Here is a 23,153-nt window from a genome sequence, read left to right on the forward strand (position 1 = left end):
CGTCGCTATTTGCAGTGACATCACCACGCTCGACAACTGCGTTTCACTGTGGACCTGAGCCAAGCCTCGATCTTGGTGTACGCCATCAGACAGGGAAGTTCTGCGGGTCGGGACCCTCCATCTGATGGGAAAAACATCTACAGGCTCTCATATGCGTGCTGACGCTGCTGAGGACTTTTGTGCTGGAAATTCTCTATACTATATGTAAGTGGATGTATGCGCCTGTGTGTTTCAAATAAATGCAACTGTTTTTAATCTGGTGGCGCCTTTCTTGTCTCTCTCTTTGCATGTAACTTGGAGTCTGCTTTAAACTCCCTTCTGAAGGCTTGCCCTGGAATATGGACTTGTTGCTAAGAAAACACAAAAATGTTTTTCCTCCTACTTGCTTTTTAATCATTATTATTTCATCTCAAAATCAGAACTGCATCTCTCTGAATGGACAATAAGATCCTAAACTCTATTAATCGAGTAACAGCGCCACTTTCCCATTTGTTTTTTCTTTGTATACCTTAAGAACAAAAGCTGCACTCGTTAAATGCAGGATTAACTTTTTTTTTTTTAAATGGTAACCAATACAAATGGCCCCACACTAATGCATTAATACAACAGGCAATAGCCTTCAGATGGTAGGGTCAATTTACTAAAGGCAAATCCACTATAACATCACTTGAAAGTGCAGTCGCTGAAGATCTGGAATGAGGGGAATTTCTGCTGATTTTATCAACCAATCATGTGCAATTAAAAATGCAGTTTTTTATTTTCCTCGCAGATCTACAGTGACTGCATTTCCTAGTGCACTTGGAAGTGCACAGTGGATTTGCCTTTGGTAAATATCACTGTGTGTGTTACTTTTAGAAATGATGTCAGGAAGGTACTTGCGGTGGACTTTGTGGGATACATTTATTGACTACTACACAAAACGTTTTACAAAATGGCCATTTTTTGCCACCTTTAATTCCAAAAGAGGGCAAATACCAAAGGCCTGTTTTCTGGCCAATCTCTCTACTTCATGCACACACATTGTACCTGCTTATCTTGCCTCATCTGCAAAAAACAATATCATATGCTTCCACCCTGAGAAGGGTCACACTGTGTAACCTTCATTCCATCAATGTGGAGAAGACCTTCGACAGGTCCTTATAAGTGAAGGATATGTTTGGATTCTTATATGTTAACATAGATACTGCCACTAAAATCTACTACCTACAAGAGTTCAAGGAAAATTTTCTCTATTAGATCCTTTCCTCAAGAAAAAAAAAAGGTACCAGATGGGATTGCTCCCTGTGCCCACTTATTTTTTTCTAATGAGGGTCAACCTGGATTTCACAGGTATTCTCCTGGGCTCACAGCATCATAAAGTTTCTGCTTATGGGGGCAGCCTTCTATTTTCCCCATTCTACAGTGTAATTTCTATCCCTAAGCTCCTCTTTAAATCCCAGAAATATGGTGAGGCTTCAAATTTACGTATCAGTAACCGAGATTGGAAGCTCTTAAGCAGAACATCTTGGCAAATATTTTGTACTCTCTGTGATCTGTGTCTATACAAATCCCAAAACCCTTCTTTAGGATATCACAATCGTTCCTTAATTTGCATGGGCCAACAAGCCAGGTAAGGTGAACCGTGGTATACTACAAAAAGTTAAAAGCCAGGGTGGTTTATCCCTCCCTGATATGAAACTCTACCAAACTGTGTTACATCTTTGGTGCAACATGACAGAACCAAATAATTAATATCCAGGGAACAGTTGTCCTCCGCTGTTCCACTCTCCATACTTCCTTGGTGCGATACACCGATTCTTAAGCTACTTTAACCACTTGACCACTGGGCACTTAAACACCCTTAATAACCAGACCAATTTTCAGCTTTCGGTGCTCTCACATTTTGAATGACAATTACTCAGTCATGCAACGCTGGACCTATATTAAATTTTTGTCCTTTTTTTCACACAAATGGAGCTTTCTTTTGGTGGTATTTAATCACCGCTGGGTTTTTTATTTTTTGTGCTATAAAAGAAAAAATACAGAAAATTCTGTAAAAAAAAGAATTTTTCTTCATTTCTGTTATAAAATTTAGCAGATTAGTAATTTTTTCTTCATAAATTTTGGCCAAAATTTATACCACTACATATTTTTGGTAAAAATAAGTACAAATTGGTGGATATTATTTGGTCTTTGTGAAAGTTATAGAGTCCACAAGCTATGGTGCCAATATCTGAAAATTGATCACACCTGAAGTACTGACGGCCTATTTCAATTCTTGAGACCCTAACATGCCAGAAAAGTACAAATACCCCCCAAATGACCCCTTTTTGGAAAGAAGACATTCCAAGGTATTTAGTAAGAGGCATGATGAGTTTTTTGAAGTTGTCATTTTTTCCCACAATTCTTTGCAAAATCAAGATTTTTTTTACTTTTTTTTTTTTTTTCACAAAATTGTCATATTATCAGTTTATTTCTCACACAGCATATGCATACCACAAATTACACCCCAAAACACATTCTGCTATTACTCCCGTGTACGGCGATACCACATGTGTGAGACTTTTACACAGCGTGGCCACATACAGAGGCCCAACATGCAGGGAGCGCCATCAGGCGTTCTGGAGCACCCAGGACAATTCTGACATTTCTCTCCTACATGTAAAAATCATCATTTATTTGCTAGAAAATTACATAGAATCCCAAAACATTATATATGTTTTTTTAGCAAACACCCTGGAGAATACAATGGTGGTCGTTGCAACTTTTTATCTCGCACGGTATTTGCGCAGCAATTTTTCGAATGCTTTTTTTTTGGAAAAAAAACAGTTTTGTGCTTAAAAAAACAAAAAAAACCACAGTAAAGTTAGCCCAATTTTTGCATAATGTGAAAGATGAAGTTACACCGAGTAAATCGATACCTAACATGTCACTCTTCAAAATTGCACAGGCTCGTGGAATGGCGCCAAACGTCGCTACTTAAAAATCCCCATAGGCGACGATTACATTTTTTTTTTACTGGTTATATGTTTTGAGTTACAGAGGAGGTCTAGGGCTAGAATTATTGCTCTCGCTCCAACGTACGCAGCGATACCTCACATGTGTGGTTTGAACACCGTTTTCATATGTGGGCGGGACTTACGTATGCGTTCGCTTCTGCATGCGAGCACATGGGGACAGGGGCGCTTTAAAAAAAAAAAAAAAAATTTATTGTTCATTTTACTTTATTTATTTTAGTTTGACATTTTTTTCCCCAAAAATAAATTTTTTGATCACTTTTATTCCTATTACAAGGAATGTAAACATCCCTTGTAATAGGAATATGGCATGACAGGTCCTCTTTACAGTGAGATGTGGGGTCAATAAGACCCACATCTCACCTCCAAGCTGGGAAGCCTGAAAAAAAAAAAAAAAAAAAAAAAAAGATTCTGGATTTGATAGTATTGGCGAGTCGGTAGAAGCACCGGAGGGCGGCGGGAGGGGGGGGGGGGGTGTCTATGGCTGGGTATTGCAGGGTATCACCGACTATGGCTGGGTATGGCTGGGTATATCAGAGTATGGCTGGGTATCTCAGAGTATGGCGTTGCAGAGCATTGCAGGATATTGGAGGGTGTTGCAGAGCATTGCAGAGTGTTGCACGGTAATGGCGGGTGTTGCAGAGCATTGCAGAGTGTTGCAGGGTATTGGTGGGTGTTGCAGAGCATTGCAGAGTGTTGCAGGGTATTGGCGGGTGTTGCAGAGCATTGCAGGATATTGGAGGGTGTTGCAGAGCATTGCAGAGTGTTGCACGGTATTGGCGGGTGTTGCAGGGTATTGGTGGGTGTTGCAGAGCGTTGCAGAGTGTTGCAGAGCGTTGCAGAGCATTGCAGAGTGTTGCAGAGCATTGCAGGGTGTTGCAGAGTATTGCAGAGTATTATTGCAGAGTATTATTGCAGGGTATTATTGCAGGGTATTATTGCAGGGTATTATTGCAGGGTATTATTGCAGGGTATTATTGCAGGGTATTATTGCAGGGTATTATTGCAGGGTATTATTGCAGGGTATTATTGCAGGGTATTATTGCAGGGTATTATTGCAGGGTATTATTGCAGAGTATTATTGCAGAGTATTATTGCAGGGTATTATTGCAAGGTATTATTGCAGGGTATTATTGCAGGGTATTATTGCAGAGTATTATTGCAGGGTATTATTGCAGGGTATTGCAGAGTTTTTGCAGGGAATTGAGGGGTTAATTTTCGGTGAGCAGCGATGTGGGCACTGCAGATGCAGCCCACATCGCTGCTGACACCGATCTCCTCCCCCTCCGCTGTTCCGATCGGTACAGAGAGGGGGAGGGAGGAACCGGCGTCATAACATGACGCCGGTTTGTTTACAAGTGATCACTCCGTCATTTGACGGAGCGATCACGTGGTAAACGGCCGCGACGAGCGGCCGTTTACCGTGATCCGTGATGCGCCGGGTCCTGTGGACCCGGCGGTCACGGATGCTCTCGAGTGCGCGCCCCAGGGGGCGCGCGAGAGCGGAATTCTGGGAGGACGTCATATGACGGCCTCCCACAGTTAAGAAACCGCCCTAAAGCCGTCATTCGGCTATAGGGCGGTTATTAAGTGGTTAAACAGTTGGGTCTACTTGGTTGATAGCTCAAAAAAACAAAAGAGTGTAACCCTTCCAAATTTCCAAATTAAAAAAAAGTTTGAGTGGAGTTACAACATATGCTTTTTTTTTTTTGCAAGTAAGAAACGCACAGGACTGTCTCGGAGAATATAGGAAACACACAACTAAGTTTAGTATTACCTTTGCTCCATGCTTATGCAAAACCTCCACGACATCATTGTGTGCTCTTTCAGCAGCTATATGAAGTGGTGTCATAAAACTAAAAAAAAAAAAGAAATTGAAAGTATTTATCATTTATATATATGAAAATGGATTATCTTGAGTACAGTACATAGACTATTGGACACTGGCAAAAACTTTTGCTAGGGCGTACCCATATAACCCTGCCTGGGAGGTTTCAGTTTTTTTAACATGCAATAAAAAGTGATGAAGGTACAGAGTAGAGGGAACATTTCTGTCATCTTAATTATACCGTACAAGCTATAAAACTGAAGGAATGAGCAACAACATAGCAGCCTGAAACTGCCAAGAGGCCCACAAGAAACACTATAGTTTAAAGAAAAAGAACAAAAATAATCACACTTTTTTGTTCAGTATATAATTCCACATGTGTTAATTCATAGTTTTGATGCCTTCAGTGTGAATCTACAATTTTCATAGTCATGATAATAAAGAAAACTCTTTGAATGAGAAGGTGTGTCCAAACTTTTGGTCTGTACTGTATATTTATTGTACAGGACGCCAAGGTTGGGTCCTGGACGGGTGCTATGTAGCACCTATATTCGGGTTGTGGTCCCTTTAAGGGAATCCCGGTAGTCTTCAGGGGGTCACCCAAAAATGGGTGAGAAATTCCGGGGATAGTCTTTAGGAGAGGACTGACTCGCGGTCCTCTCTATATTAAAAGAGAAATAGTTGGGACCCAGAATTTGGGGGGCTCTGAAGTGACATTTGAGTGGGAAAGAGCCTCCCTCCCTGACCACAGGGATTCTGCACACAGGGGGTTAAAGGCCTCCAAGAAGACAGCTCATAAGACAGGAAGTAGTAGAGAGGTGGTGGTGAGGAGGAGTAGGAGATTAACACCTGTCTAAGGAGCTGTGTTGCTGTCTTGCTATCTTGGAGGCTACAAAAGATTGCTACAAGGACTCTGAAAACTTTGGGGCGAAGACCCAGCTACAGAACTGTAGGTGCTTTCTTTTCTTGTTCTTTTTGTGGACTTTAATTTATGTTTTGATTTGTATGCTGAAAAGCCTTATTTTGATTTAATTATAAATAAAAAGTATTTTTGGTTTCACCTTTGACCGTTTTATGCACTTGGTCCCGCGGAGCTAATATCCCCAAACTTTACTATATATATATATATATATATATATATATATATATATATATATATATATATATATATATATTAGTCCAGGGTTCAGCTATCATAGTGGGCATCCCCAAAATGGTCTTCAGGGTCTGGGTTACAGCTGGATTGATTATGGCCCTGGACCTGTATAGCACCCTGTGGGTGACAATATACATGGTGAACGTCCATGTAGGATCCAGTGTCCAAAACAACATTACAGGCAATCTCCAAAGCGTGGCTCCAGGTATGGCTCCCAAAGTTTTACAGAGGTTACACTGATTGGAATGAACAGCTTCTATTGCTGTATTAGAAGAAAGTGTTCATTGAAGAATCCAAAAATAAAATATTAAGCCTATTGGCTCCCGCAGCTGTCCCGTCAGCCAATCAGGGGAGAGGGCCAGGTCAGGGCTCTGTGTCTGCATGGATGCACGGCGCTCTGACTCGGCTTGAGTGGCCCCTGTAGCGAGCTGCAGGGAGGGGCTAAGGAGGGGCTAGGAGCAGCAAAAAGGGACCTAAGAAGAGGAGGATCTGGGCTGCTCTGTGCAAAACCAACTGCACAGAGGAGGTAAGTAGAACATGTTGTTATTTACAAAAAAGAAAAAAACACAAGCTTTTACAATCACTTTAACTACATTCATTTTTAAAATCTAAATGTGTGCACTGCGCTCCTGAATGAAAATACAATAGTGCTACTATTTAAACAAAGTAAACAAATGAAATAGGTGAAACAAATATCATGCTAAACAAAGATAAAAAAATCACAGTTTCACAGTAGCGCACTAAAAATCTTGTGCATACATAATGTGTTCATGAAAAATAAATCCATTTTATAATAAGACAATAATGCAACAAAGTGCATAAAATAAAGTCCAACAAAAAATTATGAAGTGGAAAAAACTGCCGCTAAAACACCAAATGTCCACCAATGTGAATAGTGCCAATAACACTCTCTAAGGCTTCATTCATAGTTACATAGTAGGCGAGGTTGAAAAAAGACCCAAGTCCATCAAGTCCAACCTATGTGCGTGATTATATGTCAGTATTACATGGTATATCCCTGTATGTTGTGGTCGTTCAAGTGCTTATCTAATAGTTTCTTGAAACTATCAATGCCCACCCGCTGAGACTACCGCCTGTGGAATGGAATTCCACATCCTTGCCACTCTTACAGTAAAGAACCCTGTACGTAGTTTAAGGTTAAACCTCTTTTTTTCAAATTTTAATGAGTGGCCATGAGTCGTGTTAAACTTCCTTTTGCGAAAAAGTTTTATCCCTATCGTGGGGTCACCGGTATGGTATTTGTATATTGAAATCATATCCCCTTCTCAAGCGTCTCTTCTCCAGAGAGAATAAGTTCAGTGCTTGCAACCTTTCCTCATAACTAACATTCTCCAGACCATTTATTAGCTTTGTTGCCCTTCTTTGTACTCGCTCAATTTCCAGTACATCCTTCCTGAGGACTGGTACCCAGAACTGGACAGCATACTCTAGATGTGGCCAGACCAGAGTCTTGTAGAGCGAGAGAATTATTGTTTTATCTCTGGAGTTGATCCCCTTTTTAATGCATGCCAATATTCTGTTTGCTTTGTTAGCAGCAGCTTGACATTGCATGACATTACTGAGCCTATCATCTACTAGGACCCCCGGGTCCTTTTCCATCCTAGATTCCCCCAAAGGATTCCTCCCAGCCCCCCGTGTATAGATTGCATTCATATTTTTGCCACTCAAATGAATTATTTTACATTTTTCTACATTGAACCTCATTTGCCATGTAGTTGCCCACCCCATTAATTTGTTCAGATCTTTTTGCAAGGTTTCCACATCCTGCAGAGAAGTTATTGCCCTGCTTAGCTTATTATCATCTGAAAATACAGAGATTGAACTGTTTACCCCATCCTCCAGGTCGTTTATGAACAAATTAAATAAGATTGGTCCCAGCACAGAACCCTGGGGGACCCCACTACCCACCCTGACCATTCCGAGTACACCTCATTTATCACCACTCTCTGAACTTGCCCTTGTAGCCAGTTTTCAATCCATGTACTCACCCCTATGGTCCATGCCAACGGACCTTATTTTGTACAGTAAATGTTTATGGGGAACTGTGTCAAATGCTTTTACAAAATCCAGATACACCACGTCTACGGGCCTTCCTTTATCTAGCTAGCAACTCACCTCCTCATAGAAGGTTAGAAGTTTGGTTTGGCAAGAACGATGCTTCATGAATCCATGCTGATTACTGCTAATGATACCGTTCTCATTACTAAAATCTTGTAGCCCCTTATCATCCCCTCCAAGAGTTTACAGTGCCTTGCGAAAGTATTCGGCCCCCTTGAACTTTTCAACCTTTTGCCACATTTCAGGCTTCAAACATAAAGATATAAAATTTTAATTTTTTGTGAAGAATCACCAACAAGTGGGACACAATTGTGAAGTGGAACGAAATCTATTGGATAATTTAAAATTTTTAGCAAATAAAAAACTGAAAAGCGGTGCGTGCAAAATTATTCGGCCCTTTTACTTTCAGTGCAGCAAACTCACTCCAGAAGTTCAGCGAGGATCTCTGAATGATCCAATGTTGTCCTAAATGACTGATGGTGATAAATAGAATCCACCTGTGTGTAATAAAGTCTCTGTATAAATGCACCTGCTCTGTGATAGTCTCAGGGTTCTGTTGAAAGCGCAGAGAGCATCATGAAGACCAAGGAACACACCAGGCAGGTCCGTAATACTGTTGTGGAGAAGTTTAAAGCCGGATTTGGATACAAAAAGATTTCCCAAGCTTTAAACATCCCAAGGAGCACTGTGAAAGCGATCATTTTGAAATGGATGGAGTATCAGACCACTGCAAATCTACCAAGACCTGGCCGTCCCTCTAAACTTTCAGCTCAGACAAGGAGAAGACTGATCAGAGATGCAGCCAAGAGGCCCATGATCACTCTGGATGAACTGCAGGGAACTACAGCTGAGGTGGGAGAGTCTGTCCATAGGACAACAATCAGTCGTACACTGCACAAATCTGGCCTTTATGGAAGAGTGGCAAGAAGAAAGCCATTTCTCAAAGATATTCATAAAAAGTCTCGTCTAAAGTTTGCCACAAGCCACCTGGGAGACACACCAAACATGTGGAAGAAGGTGCTCTGGTCAGATGAAAACAAAATCAAACTTTTTGCCCACAGTGCAAAACGATATGTTTGGTGTAAAAGCAACACAGCTCATCACCCTCAACACACCATCCCCACTGTCAAACATGGTGGTGGCAGCATCATGGTTTGGGCCTGCTTTTCTTCAGCAGGGACAGGGAAGATGGTTAAAATTGAGGGGAACATGGATGCAGCCAAATACAGGACCATTCTGGATGAAAACCTGTTGGAGTCTGCAAAAGACCTGAAACTGGGACGGAGATTTATCTTCCAACAAGACAATGATCCCAAACATACAGCAAAATCTACAAAGGAATGGTTCACAAATAAACGTATCCAGGTGTTAGAATGGCTAAGTCAAAGTCCAGACCTGAATCCAATAGAGAATCTGTGGAAAGAGCTGAAAACTGCTGTTCACAAACGCTCTCCATCCAACCTCACTGAGCTCGAGCTGTTTTGCAAGGAAGAATGGGCAAGAATTTCAGTCTCTCGATGTGCAAAACTGATAGAGACATACCCCAAGCGACTTGCAGCTGTAATCGCAGCAAAAGGTGGCTCTACAAAGTATTAACGCAAGGGGGCCGAATAATTTTGCACGCCCCACTTTTCATTTTTTTTATTAGTTAAAAAAGTTTCAAAAATCCAATAGATTTCGTTCCACTTCACAATTGTGTCCCACTTGTTGGTGATTCTTCACAAAAAATAAAAATGTTATATCTTTATGTTTGAAGCCTGAAATGGGGCAAAAGGTTGAAAAGTTCAAGGGGGCCGAATACTTTCGCAAGGCACTGTACATACTATTGATGTTAGGCTAACTGGTCTGTAATTTCCAGGATGTATTTTGGGCCCTTTTTAAATATTGGTGCTACATCACGCTTCCTGAGGACGTTAACAACAAAATGTATGTCGGAGCGGTACTTGGTCGCGTTTCTGACGCCATTTCCGGCTTTCTGGTTGTCGGTCTAACGGCCTGGAACGCACGCCATACCAGCGATTGCAGAAGGAATACGCTGATCGTTCGGAGTGTGTTTTTTTTTCTCAAGGCGAGCAGCCCCAGTGCCGGGTCAGGCACACGACCACGTAAGGAGCCATTTGGCTGCCTGTTTTTTTTATATATATTTTTATTAAAATCAGTATCACGCTATGTATCCTTTTGTATTCTTTTATATATACCGCCTGAGTCTGTGAAGGGGGACGTATTATCCTGTGTTATTTCCACCAGCATCTATATGAGCAGGCATTACCTGTACAGGCGCTGTTTGACTTACTTTTTAATTAAAGTGGTCAAACAAATCTGGTAAGCAGTTTGGACTTGTATCCTCACAAGTGGTGTATTGCTGTTTTCTTGGTGGAGGGAGTCGCAAGCCCTTTGGACCTGCTGCTATACCACAGTTCATAACACTTGTATTTGTACTTGGGTCATCCGAGATTTTCCATCAAGGAATTTATAAAGACACGTTTTATTGGGACTTTTCATATGATTGAATGTCTATTAGGCCTTGTTGCAATTTATGTGTTTTGGTGCATGGTGATTAGATCACGATTCTAACATTTTTTATCAATGTTATTTTTGTTGTTTTTGAGTATTGATATGTTTTGACTAATTTTACACGTTTAGATTAATTTATTCAGAGCGCCCCTAAATTATTGTCACTATTGGTGCTACATTGGCTTTTCTCCAATCAGCTGGTACCATTCCAGTCAGTAGAAATTAGGAACAATGGTCTGGCAATTACTTGACTGAGTTCCCCAAGTACCCTCGGGTGCAAGCCACCTGGTCCCGGTGATGTTAAGTTTCCCAAGTCTAATTTTTATTCTGTCCTCTGTTAACCATGGAGGTGTTTCCTGTGATGTGTCATGAGGATAAACACTGCAGTTTTGGTTACTGACGCCCCTCGATTCCCTCATGAAGACTGAGGAGAAGAATGAATTCAATACCTTTGCCATCTCCCCATCCTTTCTAACCAGATGCCCTTCCTCATTCTTTATGGGGGCCAATATGGTCTGTCCTCCCTTTTTGTCTTTCATGTTCTATCTTAGCTGTCCTTATTGCACCCTTACATATCTTGTTGCATTCCTTCCAAGTCTCAATGCTGATGATGATCCCTCAACCTTGTATTTTTGAAGGCCTTCTCCTTCGCTTTTATATGCCTTTTTACATTGGAGTTAAGCCATCCAGGACTTTTGTTCGCTCTTTTAAATGTATTACCCAATGGGATGAATTGGCTTAATGCCCTTATTTAATATGCTCTTAAAGCAAACCCATCTCTCCTCCGCATTCTTTGTTGCTAAGATTTTTATCCCAAGTTATGCCTTCTAGTAAGGTTCGTAGATTAAGAGAGCTGGCTCTTTTCAAATTCAGTAGCTTTGTATTCCCCTTATTTCCTATTTGTGTGATTTATACGGAAGCCAATTGACCTGTGATCGCTGTTCCCTAAATTGCCTCATATTTCAACATCCGTGATCAGGTCTGCATTGTTGGTAATCAGTAGATCCAGGAACACCTCATTTCTGGTTGGTGCGTTTACCATCTGACCCATAAAAATTGTCCTGCAAGGAACCGACGAGCCTTAGATGAATGCGTGGTTCCCTCTGCCCAGTCTATATCTATATAATTAAAATCCCCCATTATTATAACACTTACCATCATTGCCGCTAATCAAAATTGTGATAGGAGATCTGTCTCCCCCTTCCTCCCTCAGGTTAGGGGGTCTATAGCATACTCCCAGTAATATTTTCCCCTTAGCTTCATCCCTTTGGAGCTCTACCCATAAAGATTCCACTTCCTGCCTAGCTCCCTTAGTGATGCCATCTCTCACATTCACTTGTACATTATTCTGGATATATAGGCATACCCCTCCCCCTTTTTTACCCTCTCTATCCTTGCGATAACGGATACACCCTTGAATGTTTGCCAGCCAATCATGAGAGCTGTTGAACCAGGTCCCTGAAATTCCCACAAAATCCAAATCCTCCTCGTACAATAGTATCTCTAGTTCACCCATCTTGTCTGCCAGGTAGTTTAGACCGGTCGTATATTATACTGTTGTTGGGTGTTCCGAGATTGCAACTAGGCCTTGCTACTATACTTACCTTCTATTCACACCTTAGCATTCCGTTTTGCGGGCGTAATCGTCTTGATTCTGCCCATGATTTAGAAACATTGCAAATAGCGGGACGCCATTGCAATCTGATGTTGCTCTAGGCTGGATTTGACCAAAGGCATGAGTGCTATCCACTAAACAACCACATCCACCACTGTCCATAACTCCAGGACTAGAGTGATGTCACTACCTGGAATATACAGAGATTAATGTTATCATCTGAATTAGGTTGGGCGGGCTATAGAGGTGCTGCAATATAACAAACACCCTTTTTGGCCAGACACTAGAGTGAATGGCAATGATATCTGGTAAGCTTTATTCTTAAGGGAGTGCAACTGGCACTATTCACATTGGTAGAGGACATTTGGTGTTTCAGCTGCAGTTTTTTTACACCTACTTCGTTGGACTTTATTTTATGCTCTTTGTTGCATTATTGTCTTAATGAACATTGGTGTGTGTGTATACATACATTATATATATATATATATATATATTTTTATTCTCCATGGGCACATATTTTGTGTGCGCTACTGTGAAACAATATACATTTGGGTTCATATATATTTGGATACAGGCACAATTTTAATAATTTTGGCTCTGTATGCCACTAGAATAAAATTAAATCCAAACCATCAAAATGAATTTGAAGTGCAGAGTTTCAGCTTTAATTCAAGGGGTTGAACATAAATATCAAGTACAAATTTTAGGAACTGCAACCATTTTTATACACAGTCCCCCCATTTTCAGGGGCTCAAATCTAATTGGACAAATGAATATAATCATAAATAAAATGTTAATTTTTAAATATTTTGTTCAGAATCCTTTACTGGCAAACTATGGACATTACCAAAGACTGGGTTTCCTCCTTTCTGATGCTTTGCCAGGCTCCAACTGGAGCGGTCATCAGCTGTTTTTTATTTTTGGGTTTTTCTGCCTTTAGTTTTTCCTTCAGCAAGTGAAATGCATGCTCAATTGGGTTGAGATCAGGTGATAGACTCCATTGCAGAATATTCCACTTATTTTCCTTCAAAAGCTCCTGGGTTGCTTTTGCAGTGTGTTTTGGATCATTGTCCATCCGTACTGTGAAGCGCTGTCCAATCAACTTCGCTGCATTTGGCTGAATCTGGGCTGACAGTATATCTCTAAACACCGCAGAATTCATTAGGCTGCTTCTGTCTTCTGTCACACCATCAACCACTGGAAGCCATTCATGCTCATGCCATCACACTGCCTCCACCATGTTTTACAGATGATGTTGTGTGCTTTGGATTAGGGCTGCAACTATTATTTTCATAATCGATTTGTTGTCAGATTATTGTTTTGATTAATCGGTTAATAACCTTAAAAAAAAAAAAAAGTGTGGTGTGGTGTATAATTTAGTTAATATGTACATTTTAAAATAGGCAATTTATTCCTAAATATCTGTATACAGTGGTAAATAAAAATAACCAACTATATGGTTAGGGAGCAAAATATCAGAATAACAGACAGAAGAGATATACTGTATATACTATTAGAGAAGAGCTATACTGTATATACTATTAAAAGGATATATACTGTATATACTATTAAAGGGTGAATCTGGCAAATATCATCAGACTCAGATACATTTTTTTGTTATTTAAAAAACAATGTCTTCCTTCAAAAAAAAATGTAATTTTAAGAACGTTTGTTCGATTTTATAATTGTTAGAGGGGTCAAATCGACGTTCATTTTCAACCAGAGTGATAGGAAAATTTGGAAATAGAAAAATCTTTGATTAAAGGAATTTTCAGACAGTGTATGTGGTTTTCGTTCAGAAATTACATTCATTTTAAAAACAGAATGTTAAAAAGTGAAAATTTCAAACAACATTCTTTCATTCAGCGGATGTACAAAGATTTTTCGTCTGAATATTCTCATCTGAAAACTGATCCATGTTGCCAGCATAAGGCTCGGTACACACCTATGCAGTTTACTTTTGATCTGTTTCTGCAGTGCTGTTTGCTGTGCGTTTTGATTTTTGCGCACATTATTTTGCTGTGATTTGCGCTTTTGCATTTTTTTGGCCAATTTGTTGTTGGGCAGATTAAAAAACACAAATTGCTGGAAAAACACATTACATGCTTTTCTGCAGCTTCTCCATTGAAGTATATTGAATCAAAAAAGCACTGTTGTGCGTTAAAAAACATCCCTAACCCTTTCCAAATACGCAGGGGTTCATTTAATTTTTTACTGAAGAACCATGAAAGTAATATTTACAGTAGCGATTATTTGCTCTTTTTGTACTATAAAGGGCAAATTTTTTTTTTAAACCCCATTATGTTAATTTCATAATCGATTAGTTGTTTCAGCCCTACTTTGGCTCACGAGCTGTTCCAAGCCTTCTCCACACTTTTTTCTTCCCATCATTCTGGTACAGATTAATCTTAGTTTCATCCATCCAAAGAATGCTTTTCCAGCACTGGTCTGGCATTTTTAGATATTTTTTGGCAAAGTCTAATCTGGCCTTTCTATACTTCAGGCTTATGAATGGTTTGCACCTTGTGGTGAACCCTCTGTATTTGCTCTTGTAAAGTATTCTCTTGATTGTAGACTTTGACAATGATACGCCCACCACCTGGAGAGTGTCCTTCACTTGTCTGGATGTTGTGAATGGCTTTTTCGCTTTTTCTTTAACATAAAGAGGATCTTGCAATCATCCACCACTGTTGTCTTCTGTGGACGTCCAGGCCTTATGTTGCTGAGCTCACCCGTGCATTCTTCTTTCCTCAGAATGTACCAAACTGATTATTTGGCCACTCCTAATGTTGCTGCCATCTCTGATGGATATATTATTTTTTTTGAAGCCTTACATGATTCACTTGCATGAAGAGCTCCTTTGTACACATGATGTAGGTTCACAGCAACAGACCTCCAGACCTTTTACCTGCTTAATTGAAGATATAATGAAGGAGTAGTCCATACCTGGCCATGAAATAGCTTTCGATTCAATTGTCCAATTATTTTTGGTCCCTTGAAAAGGGGGAGATGGCTATTCTTAAGAACTGTAATTCCTAAACCCTTCCTCAGATTTGGATGTACATACCCTCAGATTAAACCTGAGAGTGTGCTCATATTCATTATATAACTATAGCTTGAATATGTAAATACCCCAAAAAAATCTAAAATTGCACCTGTGTCCAAATATATATGGACCTAACTGTATGTTTCACCTATTTAATTTACATTTATATATGTGCATAGATTTCAGCTTCAAACCCCCCAAAATCAATTGCAAAATATTTCTACTTCAGGGTACTGAAGTTCCATTTCAGTTCTCTGGTCTTAAATTCACAGATGAAAAATGACATTTAATTAAAGTTTTAGGATAAAGTTCCCGCATAGGTAATGAAAAAGATATTCTTTTGATTAACAATTAAAACCTATACTAGATTTTGCAAGAACCCAGGTTTTACTGACATGATTTAAGACTAAAGCTTGTAAAGGCTTGAAACAATGTAATGTTCACAGTGCAATGACTCACGCAACACAAACAGAAAACATACTCTTTGTTTTTCTCATTGACGCTGGCTCCTTTCCGTAGCAACAACTCTGTTATCTGCTTCCGTTTGGGATGTAACGAAGCCACTGAACAGTGCTGAAAAATGTATCAAATATGAGTTATGCAAAAAAAATAATATATATATATGTCTATCTATAAAGATATCATCTATATTTGTTATATATACCTAGGGCAGTCTTTCTACAAAGTACACAGATGGAATCCTTCGGTCATTTATCAAAAGTCTGGATCAGATAAACAACATATTGAGCAAAAACGCAAGAGTGATCAATAGTAAATTATGCCCCTCTGAAAACTGCAGTGCCAAGGATGAGCAATGCCCCTGTCATCTTTGCAAGCAAGAAGTCAGGGAATAAAATGTTTTCTTGGTACACTAGGCTCAACCCAAACACTGCCTCCAGAAACTCAAACTTTCTCTTATGTAATGAAAAAAACAAATCATATGAGGAAACGGAATGCTAAAAGGTGCTTTTCATTTAACAAGACATCATTGCCATTCAGCACATTCAGATATGTTAAGTAATAAAACATTTATGGATTAGGCAAAAGGGATTTACAGAAACACAGTGCATAATGAAAAGCAAAACATTCAATAAACCGCATTAGGTGCTTAAGTGTGGGAAACTCTACTATATTCTCCAGTTAAAAATAATGTCTTCAAATGGGCACATGCATAAAGAAATACTTTTTGGCAAAGCCATATTATATGGCATATAATTAGTGGTAGAACATAAGAAGTTAAAGTATTTAAACAAATATTAGTGGAAAAAAAAAATTTTTATGCAGTGGTAGGCTAAGTTTCAGGAGCCTTCATGAACCTATGGAAAGGAACACCTGTGTTTCCAGTGTGGGCAAACACGACTGTCACATGGGTCTACACTGAAGTACATCTGTGTGAATGAGGCCTTGTATGAAAGTAGTTGCATGGATTTACGTATTCACATCCATAAATGCATACATTTACAAAAAAAATAGGAAAAGAAAAAAAATGCATGCATTAGCCATAATATCTACAATAAAAATAAATAAAAAAAGATCAAAATAAAAACATTTTATTCAGACGGGCCCCTGGCACCCATCCTGCATGCTGAACCACCTTTTTCTGTATCTGCATCCACGGTGGAGCTGTGTGCAGGCAGCCTATAGAAGTGTATGCAGGTGCAACAGCTGCATGGATACAGCTGCATCACAAAATTTGACAAGTGTATGGATCCGAACATAGACAGAATGCATTTGGATCCATGTCCCCAATCCTGCATGCATGTCAAATTTTGACAATCGGCTCTGCCTGTGCTGCCGCTGCATTTGTATCCATTTCAATAGCCTGCCTGTGTACAGCTCCAAAGAGGATGCAGAAAAAAGCAGGTCAGCACGCAGAACAGAAGCCAATGCCTGTGTGTATGGGCTGTATGGGCTCTTAATATTAATACCTGCACATACAGCTAACACTCTGAAATGGCTGCTAACACGGTACACAATGAATTGTTGTCAGCTGTACCTTTTATGCATTTCAAATTGTGTTGTGTGAGTACAATGCACAAAGATTGCAATTCCAGATTTTAAAAATAATAATTATTATGAGCAATGACATGATTATTGGATTGTGATCTTTCACCTCAGTTTTGCAATATGTTGCTAAAACTCTAGTTGGTGTAATTTAAATGAATATGACCAGATTCTTCTAAATTACTCAGTATTCAGTATATTCATGCTTCATGCATTTGCTTTCCCAGACAAATTCAAGGCTCAAATACACGAGGAATGTTTTTTATCTGAATTTTACTGCCAACATATAGCAAGTAAACAGACCAAGAAAGAAACAATGATTCAGGATAAACATTTGCATAATTCTCTGTAATTCTCAATGTCCATACACTTGACACTCACAGGAACAAAGCTGAGAATGAAAGGAACTACCTTGGTCTGGACAACACTATTTATTACATTGGTGTTTTTCATGCAATAAACGAGAATAGACTTATGCTGTGTACTTTACGGCAGAAAAGGTCCGACGGTCTTCCCGACGGCGTTACGACAGACTTCCGAACGAACAGACTTGCCCACACATGAACGTACTAAAGTCCGTTCGAAAGGCTGTTTGTTTTGAACGTGATGACGTATGACTAGAAGAGGAAGTTCAATAGCCAGTAGCCAATAGCTGCCCTTGCATCATATTTGGCCCATCGGACCAGCATACAGACAAACTGTTTTCCGATAGGAATTGAGACCGTCGGACAGATTTGAAACATGTTCTATATCTAGGTCCGTCTGAATTTTTTAAAGGAAAAAAAGATCGGACTATCCCACACATGAGTGGACTATCCGATGGAATGATTCCGTCTGGCCTATTCTGCTAGAAAGTCCGGTCTTGTGTACGTGGCATTAGAGGGGCTGGAGAGCTGTGTTTTCCATAATCCATCCTGCACTTGTAGATCGCATTATCATTTGTAAATTAGATTTGAACACTATCTGTCTTAAACATTTTTTTTAATTTATGGTTTGGTATCCTGTACCATGTCCTGTATATGAGAACATGTAGCAAACACATAATGGGGTTTTATCAAATTTGATTGCAAAAGTGGAAATGTTTACTTTTTAAAAAAGGCCACATATAAAATATATGTATATACAGTATCTCACAAAAGTGAGTACACCCCTCACTTTTATGTAAATGTTTTATTATATCTTTTCATGTGACAACAATGAAGAAATTGCACTTTGGTACAATGTAAAGTAGTGAGTGTACAGCTTGTATAACAGTGTAAATTTGCTGTCCCCTCAAAATAACTCAACACACAGCCATTAATGTCTAAACCACTAGCAACAAAAGTGAGTACATCCCTAAGTGAAAATGTCCAAATTGGGCCCAAAGTGTCAATATTTTATGTGGCCGCCATTATGTTCCAGCACTGCCTTAACCCTCTTGGGCATGGAGTTCACCAGAGCTTCACAGGTTGCCACTGGAGTCCTCTTCCACTCCTCCATGACGACATCACGGAGCTGGTGCACGTTGGAGAACTTGTGCTCCTCCAACTTCCGTTTGAGAATTCCCCACAGATGTTCAATAGGGTTTAGGTTTGGAGACATGCTTGGCCAGTCCATCACCTTTTTCCGCAGATACTTTAGAAAGGTAGTGGTCATCTTGGAAGTGTATTTGGGGTCGTTATGTTGGAATACTACCCTGTGGCCCAATCTCTGAAGGGAGGGGATCATGCTCTGCTTCAGTATCTCACAGTACATGTTGGCATTCATGGTTCCCTCAATGAACTGTAGCTTCCCAGTGCCAGCAGCACTCATGCAGCCCCAGACCATGGCACTTTCACCACCGTGCTTGACTGTAGGCAAGACTCACTTGACTTTATACTCCTCAACTTGTTGCCGCCACACACGCTTGACACCATCTGAACCAAAATAAGTTTATTTTGGTCTCCTCAGACCACAGGACATGGTTCCAGTAATCCTTGTCCTTAGTCTGCTTGTCTTCATCAAACTGTTAGCGGGCTTTCTTGTGCATCATCTTGAGAAGAGTTTTCCTTCTGGGACGACAGCCATGCAGCCCAATTTGATGCAGTGTGAGGCGTATGGTCTGAGCACTGACAGGCTGACCTCCCACCCCTTCAACCTCTGCAGAAATGTTGGCAGCACTCATACGTTTATTTCCCAAAGACAACCTCTGGATATGATGCTGAGCACATGCACTCAACTTCTTTCGTGAACCATGGCGAGGCCTTTTCTGAGTGGAACCTGCTCTGTTAAACCGCTGTGTGGTCCTGGCCACTGTGCTGCAACTCAGTTTCAGGGTCTTGGCGATCTTCTTATAGCCTAGGCCATCTTTATGCGGAGCAACAATTATTTTTTTTCAGATCCTCAGGAAGTTCTTTGCCATGAGGTGCCATGTTGAACTTCCAGTGACCAGTATGAGAGAGTGAGAGCGATAACACCAAATCTAACACACCTGTTCCCCATTCACACCTGAGACCTTGTAACTCTAAGGAGTCTCATGACACAGAGGAGGAAAAATGGGTAATTGGGCCCAATTTGGACATTTTCAATAAGTGTACTAACTTGTTGCCAGTGGTTTAGACATTAATGACTGTGTGTTGAGTTCTTTTGAGGGGACAGCAAATTTACACTGTTATACAAGCTGTACACTCACTACTTTACATTGTAGCAAAGTGTAATTTCTTCAGTGTTGTCACATGAAAAGATATAATTAAATATTTACAAAAATGTGAGGGGTGTACTCACTTTTGTGAGATACTGTAACTAAAGGGATATTATTTGTTGCCTGTCATATCAAAATTTTCGCTTTATTAAGATGATTAAGGCAGGCCATAGACGGTGTGAATTTCTTTCCTGCAAATTTGAGAAAATTTCCCCATCAACACCGACAGTGTTGACAGGGGAATCCCTCCTGTCGAGCAATTGTCCCCTCCCAGTGGGCGAGGGAAGCCATCCCTGCTGGGAGAAGATGGGTTATAATCACAAGCGAATCCGGCAGGCTGGTTGTACCCAGGTTGATAGATCAATCAACTTGGTACATTCAGCCTGCCCACACATGGTTTGAATTCTCAGCTGGTTCCTGCTGAACTGGCCAAAATTCAAACTGTCTATGGCTGGCCTTACATTTGGCTTTCCCCTGCATATTATAAATGTTAAACCATCACACACACACAAAAAAAAAAAATGAAACTAATCTGCTTGAAAAATTACTGAATAATATACTGAAAATATAACTTAGTAAATTTGCAAACATGTCCAGATGAAAGCTACACAGATTTAAGTACAATGATTTTCACGTAGGAGAACTTTTTTCCAAAGAAAAGGAACTAAGCCCTTTGTTATTACCAATGCTGTCTCATGAGACTGCGGTTGCTTAAAATTAATGATCTCCAAAGCTAGTGTTTTTTTCACTTTCGTCAGGTCTGCCTCTCGGGCTGCTTGCAGTAACGAATGCCCTTTGAATTCATCTGAAATTCAAAGATAATGATATGATCTATTAAAGAACTTAGAGTATAATTTTACAAATAGAGATAAAATTAAAGTGAAAGACAACAATATTGTTAATACACAACATTTTCTTCACCTTTTCTCAAGTTGTGGAAGAAACATAACACTGACCAATCTCGCAGGTCCCAGGAGCCTGAGGGCCCATTCAGAAAACACAGCATGACTTACGCATGCGCAGTAGAGAGCTGGCTGTGGAGCTGCAGGAAGTCACAGCCGGGATCCCTCAAGCATGATGGCAGCACCAGTGACCCGAAGACCGGCAAAGAACCAGCCCGGGGTGAAAAAAGCACTGGATCTCTGGACTGTGTGATCACTAGTGTGCGTTTATTAAACATCAACAGCTACAATATTTGTAGCTGCTGACATTTTTTATTAGGAAAAGACTGTAGTCCCTGAAGCTGGTTAAAATTTCTAGAAATATTTCCATGTGTACAACCAGTGTAAGAAATGAGCAAATACATTTGGTAGAAAAAAAAGCTGGGGGGGGGGGGGGGGGGAGGCAGACACACCTCTCTAATTTAGGGGGTGAGAGGAAACACTAAAGCAGCACTGCTTTAATGCACATATATCTAGATGTAAATAAAATGCAGTTAAACTGTATGTAAAGACAAAACGGTTTTTCTTTTGGATAGGAGTAGGTGGAGAACCCCAGGCAGGTTTTTAACCCTGTTGTGTCCCCGCTGGATAGATTCAATCTATTTATTTGTACTGATGATCATTTTCAGAGGACAGAAACTTAAAGGGGTTGTAAACCCTCGTGTTTTTTCACCTTAATGCGTCCTATGCATTAAGGTGAAAAAACACCTAGCAGTGACCGGCCCCCCCAGCCCCCCGTTTTACTTACCTGAGCCCTGTATTTCCCTCGGCGAGGACGTGCTGTCCCTCTCTCCATGGGGTCCCGGCTCCTGATTGGATAGATTGAGAGCAGCGCAGCCATTGGCTCCCGCTACTGTCAATTAGATCTAATGACGCCGGGGGGGTGGGGCCGAGTCTGGCATTCATGTCTATGGATGCAAATGCTGGACTCGGGAGCGCGTCCGCAAGGTAACCCCCAGGGAGGGTGCGGGGAGGAGTCGAGAGAGCCGAGGGACCCCAGAAATGGACGATCGGGGTCACTCTGTGCAAAAGGAGCTGCACAGTGGAGGGAAATATGACATGTTTGTTATTTTTTTTTAAAAATAAAAAAAGCTTACAATCACTTTAATTGAAATACAAAAAGTTTACAGTTGTTACCATGACAAAAAGCAAGAAAAAAAACCTCCCACTGGGGGACAACTGTTTCTGTGATAACTAAGAGGACAATTCTATTCATTTTGGAGAGATTACTTCTCACTAAATACCGTGTCTCCAGGACATGAAATGAACAGTCTAGGCTAAAATGCCCTCTTCGCTCTTTCCCAGACCTTTTGCTCTCTAGCTCCCTTGTCATCTCCACCCATGCTTGTCTCCAGGACTTCTCCCAAACATCTTCTTGGCTCTGGAACTCCCTACGCCAGTCTAATCTACCATGTTCTCCTTCAGACAATCCCTGAAAATTCATCTCTTCAGGGAGGCATATCCTGATAAAAATAAAAAAATTTACTTTTGCTTTTTCCCCCCATCAGCTCATACCTCTCACAGTTATTACTTTTTGTATTACAGACCCCTCCCTTTCAGATTGTAAACTCTCATAAGCAGGGCCCGCCTTTGAATTGTACTGTAACTGTACTATCTCCCTTCATTTTGTAAAGCCCTAAATAAACCCTGTATAATTATTATTATAAATGAACATTATTTTATACATCTGTAGTATAATTGGCTGTAACCTCAGCCAATCCCCAGACGACGTCCGCTTGTGACGAAACGCCGCGTAGGGAGGTGCTCTGACCAGGGCTCGACAAACCCCGGGCGCCAGATCGCATTGGCGACTAGAATTTGTGATCTGGCGCCTGGGGCAGCACAGCGGGGGTATCCTGTCTCCTTCCACCCCCCCTGGCGTGATCGTGTCGGGCCGCGCCGCCGCCGGCCGGTAATTGAGGCCGCGGCTTTGAGGCCTTCTGTGGTCCTATGTTTAGTTCTGTAATCTGGCGCCATCTAGTGGTGGCTGTTGGTATGACAGCCAGCGATGCTAATGAAGCTTTCACTGCCCACCCATCTCACCTTTACTTAGAATAATAAAAAAAAAAAATGTGTGTATATGTGTGTATATATATATATATATATATATATATATATATATATATATATATATATATATATATATATATGTATATGTGTGTGTGTGTGTTTAGGAGTTCTAACAACCTAGAGAATAAAATGGTGGTCGTTGCAATACTGTGTCACACCGTATTTGTGCAGCGGACTTACAAGCGCATTTTCGGGGAAAAAGTCTTATTTTTTTAATTAAATATAACAGTAAAGTTGGCCCAATT

The 23,153-nt window shown here is 40.4% G+C and overlaps 1 protein-coding gene across 2 annotated transcripts in view; it reads right to left on the reverse strand.

The window, feature by feature from the left end:
* The window catches only part of TNKS (tankyrase), a 315,565-nt gene that overhangs the window by 103,837 nt on the left and 188,575 nt on the right, over positions 1-23,153 (reverse strand). For both annotated transcript variants that reach the window (XM_077476246.1, XM_077476244.1), the window contains exons 9-11: positions 20,581-20,702; positions 15,716-15,807; positions 4,774-4,852 (exon numbers count right to left, since the gene is read on the reverse strand). In XM_077476246.1, the coding sequence (XP_077332372.1) occupies positions 4,774-4,852; positions 15,716-15,807; positions 20,581-20,702 (293 nt within the window). The remainder of the gene's footprint in view (positions 1-4,773; positions 4,853-15,715; positions 15,808-20,580; positions 20,703-23,153) is intronic.

The sequence above is a fragment of the Lithobates pipiens genome, unplaced genomic scaffold (assembly GCF_037356315.1).
Source record: "Lithobates pipiens isolate NorthernLeopardFrog02 unplaced genomic scaffold, aLitPip1_a1.2 Scaffold_13, whole genome shotgun sequence".
Lineage (NCBI taxonomy): Eukaryota > Metazoa > Chordata > Amphibia > Anura > Ranidae > Lithobates > Lithobates pipiens.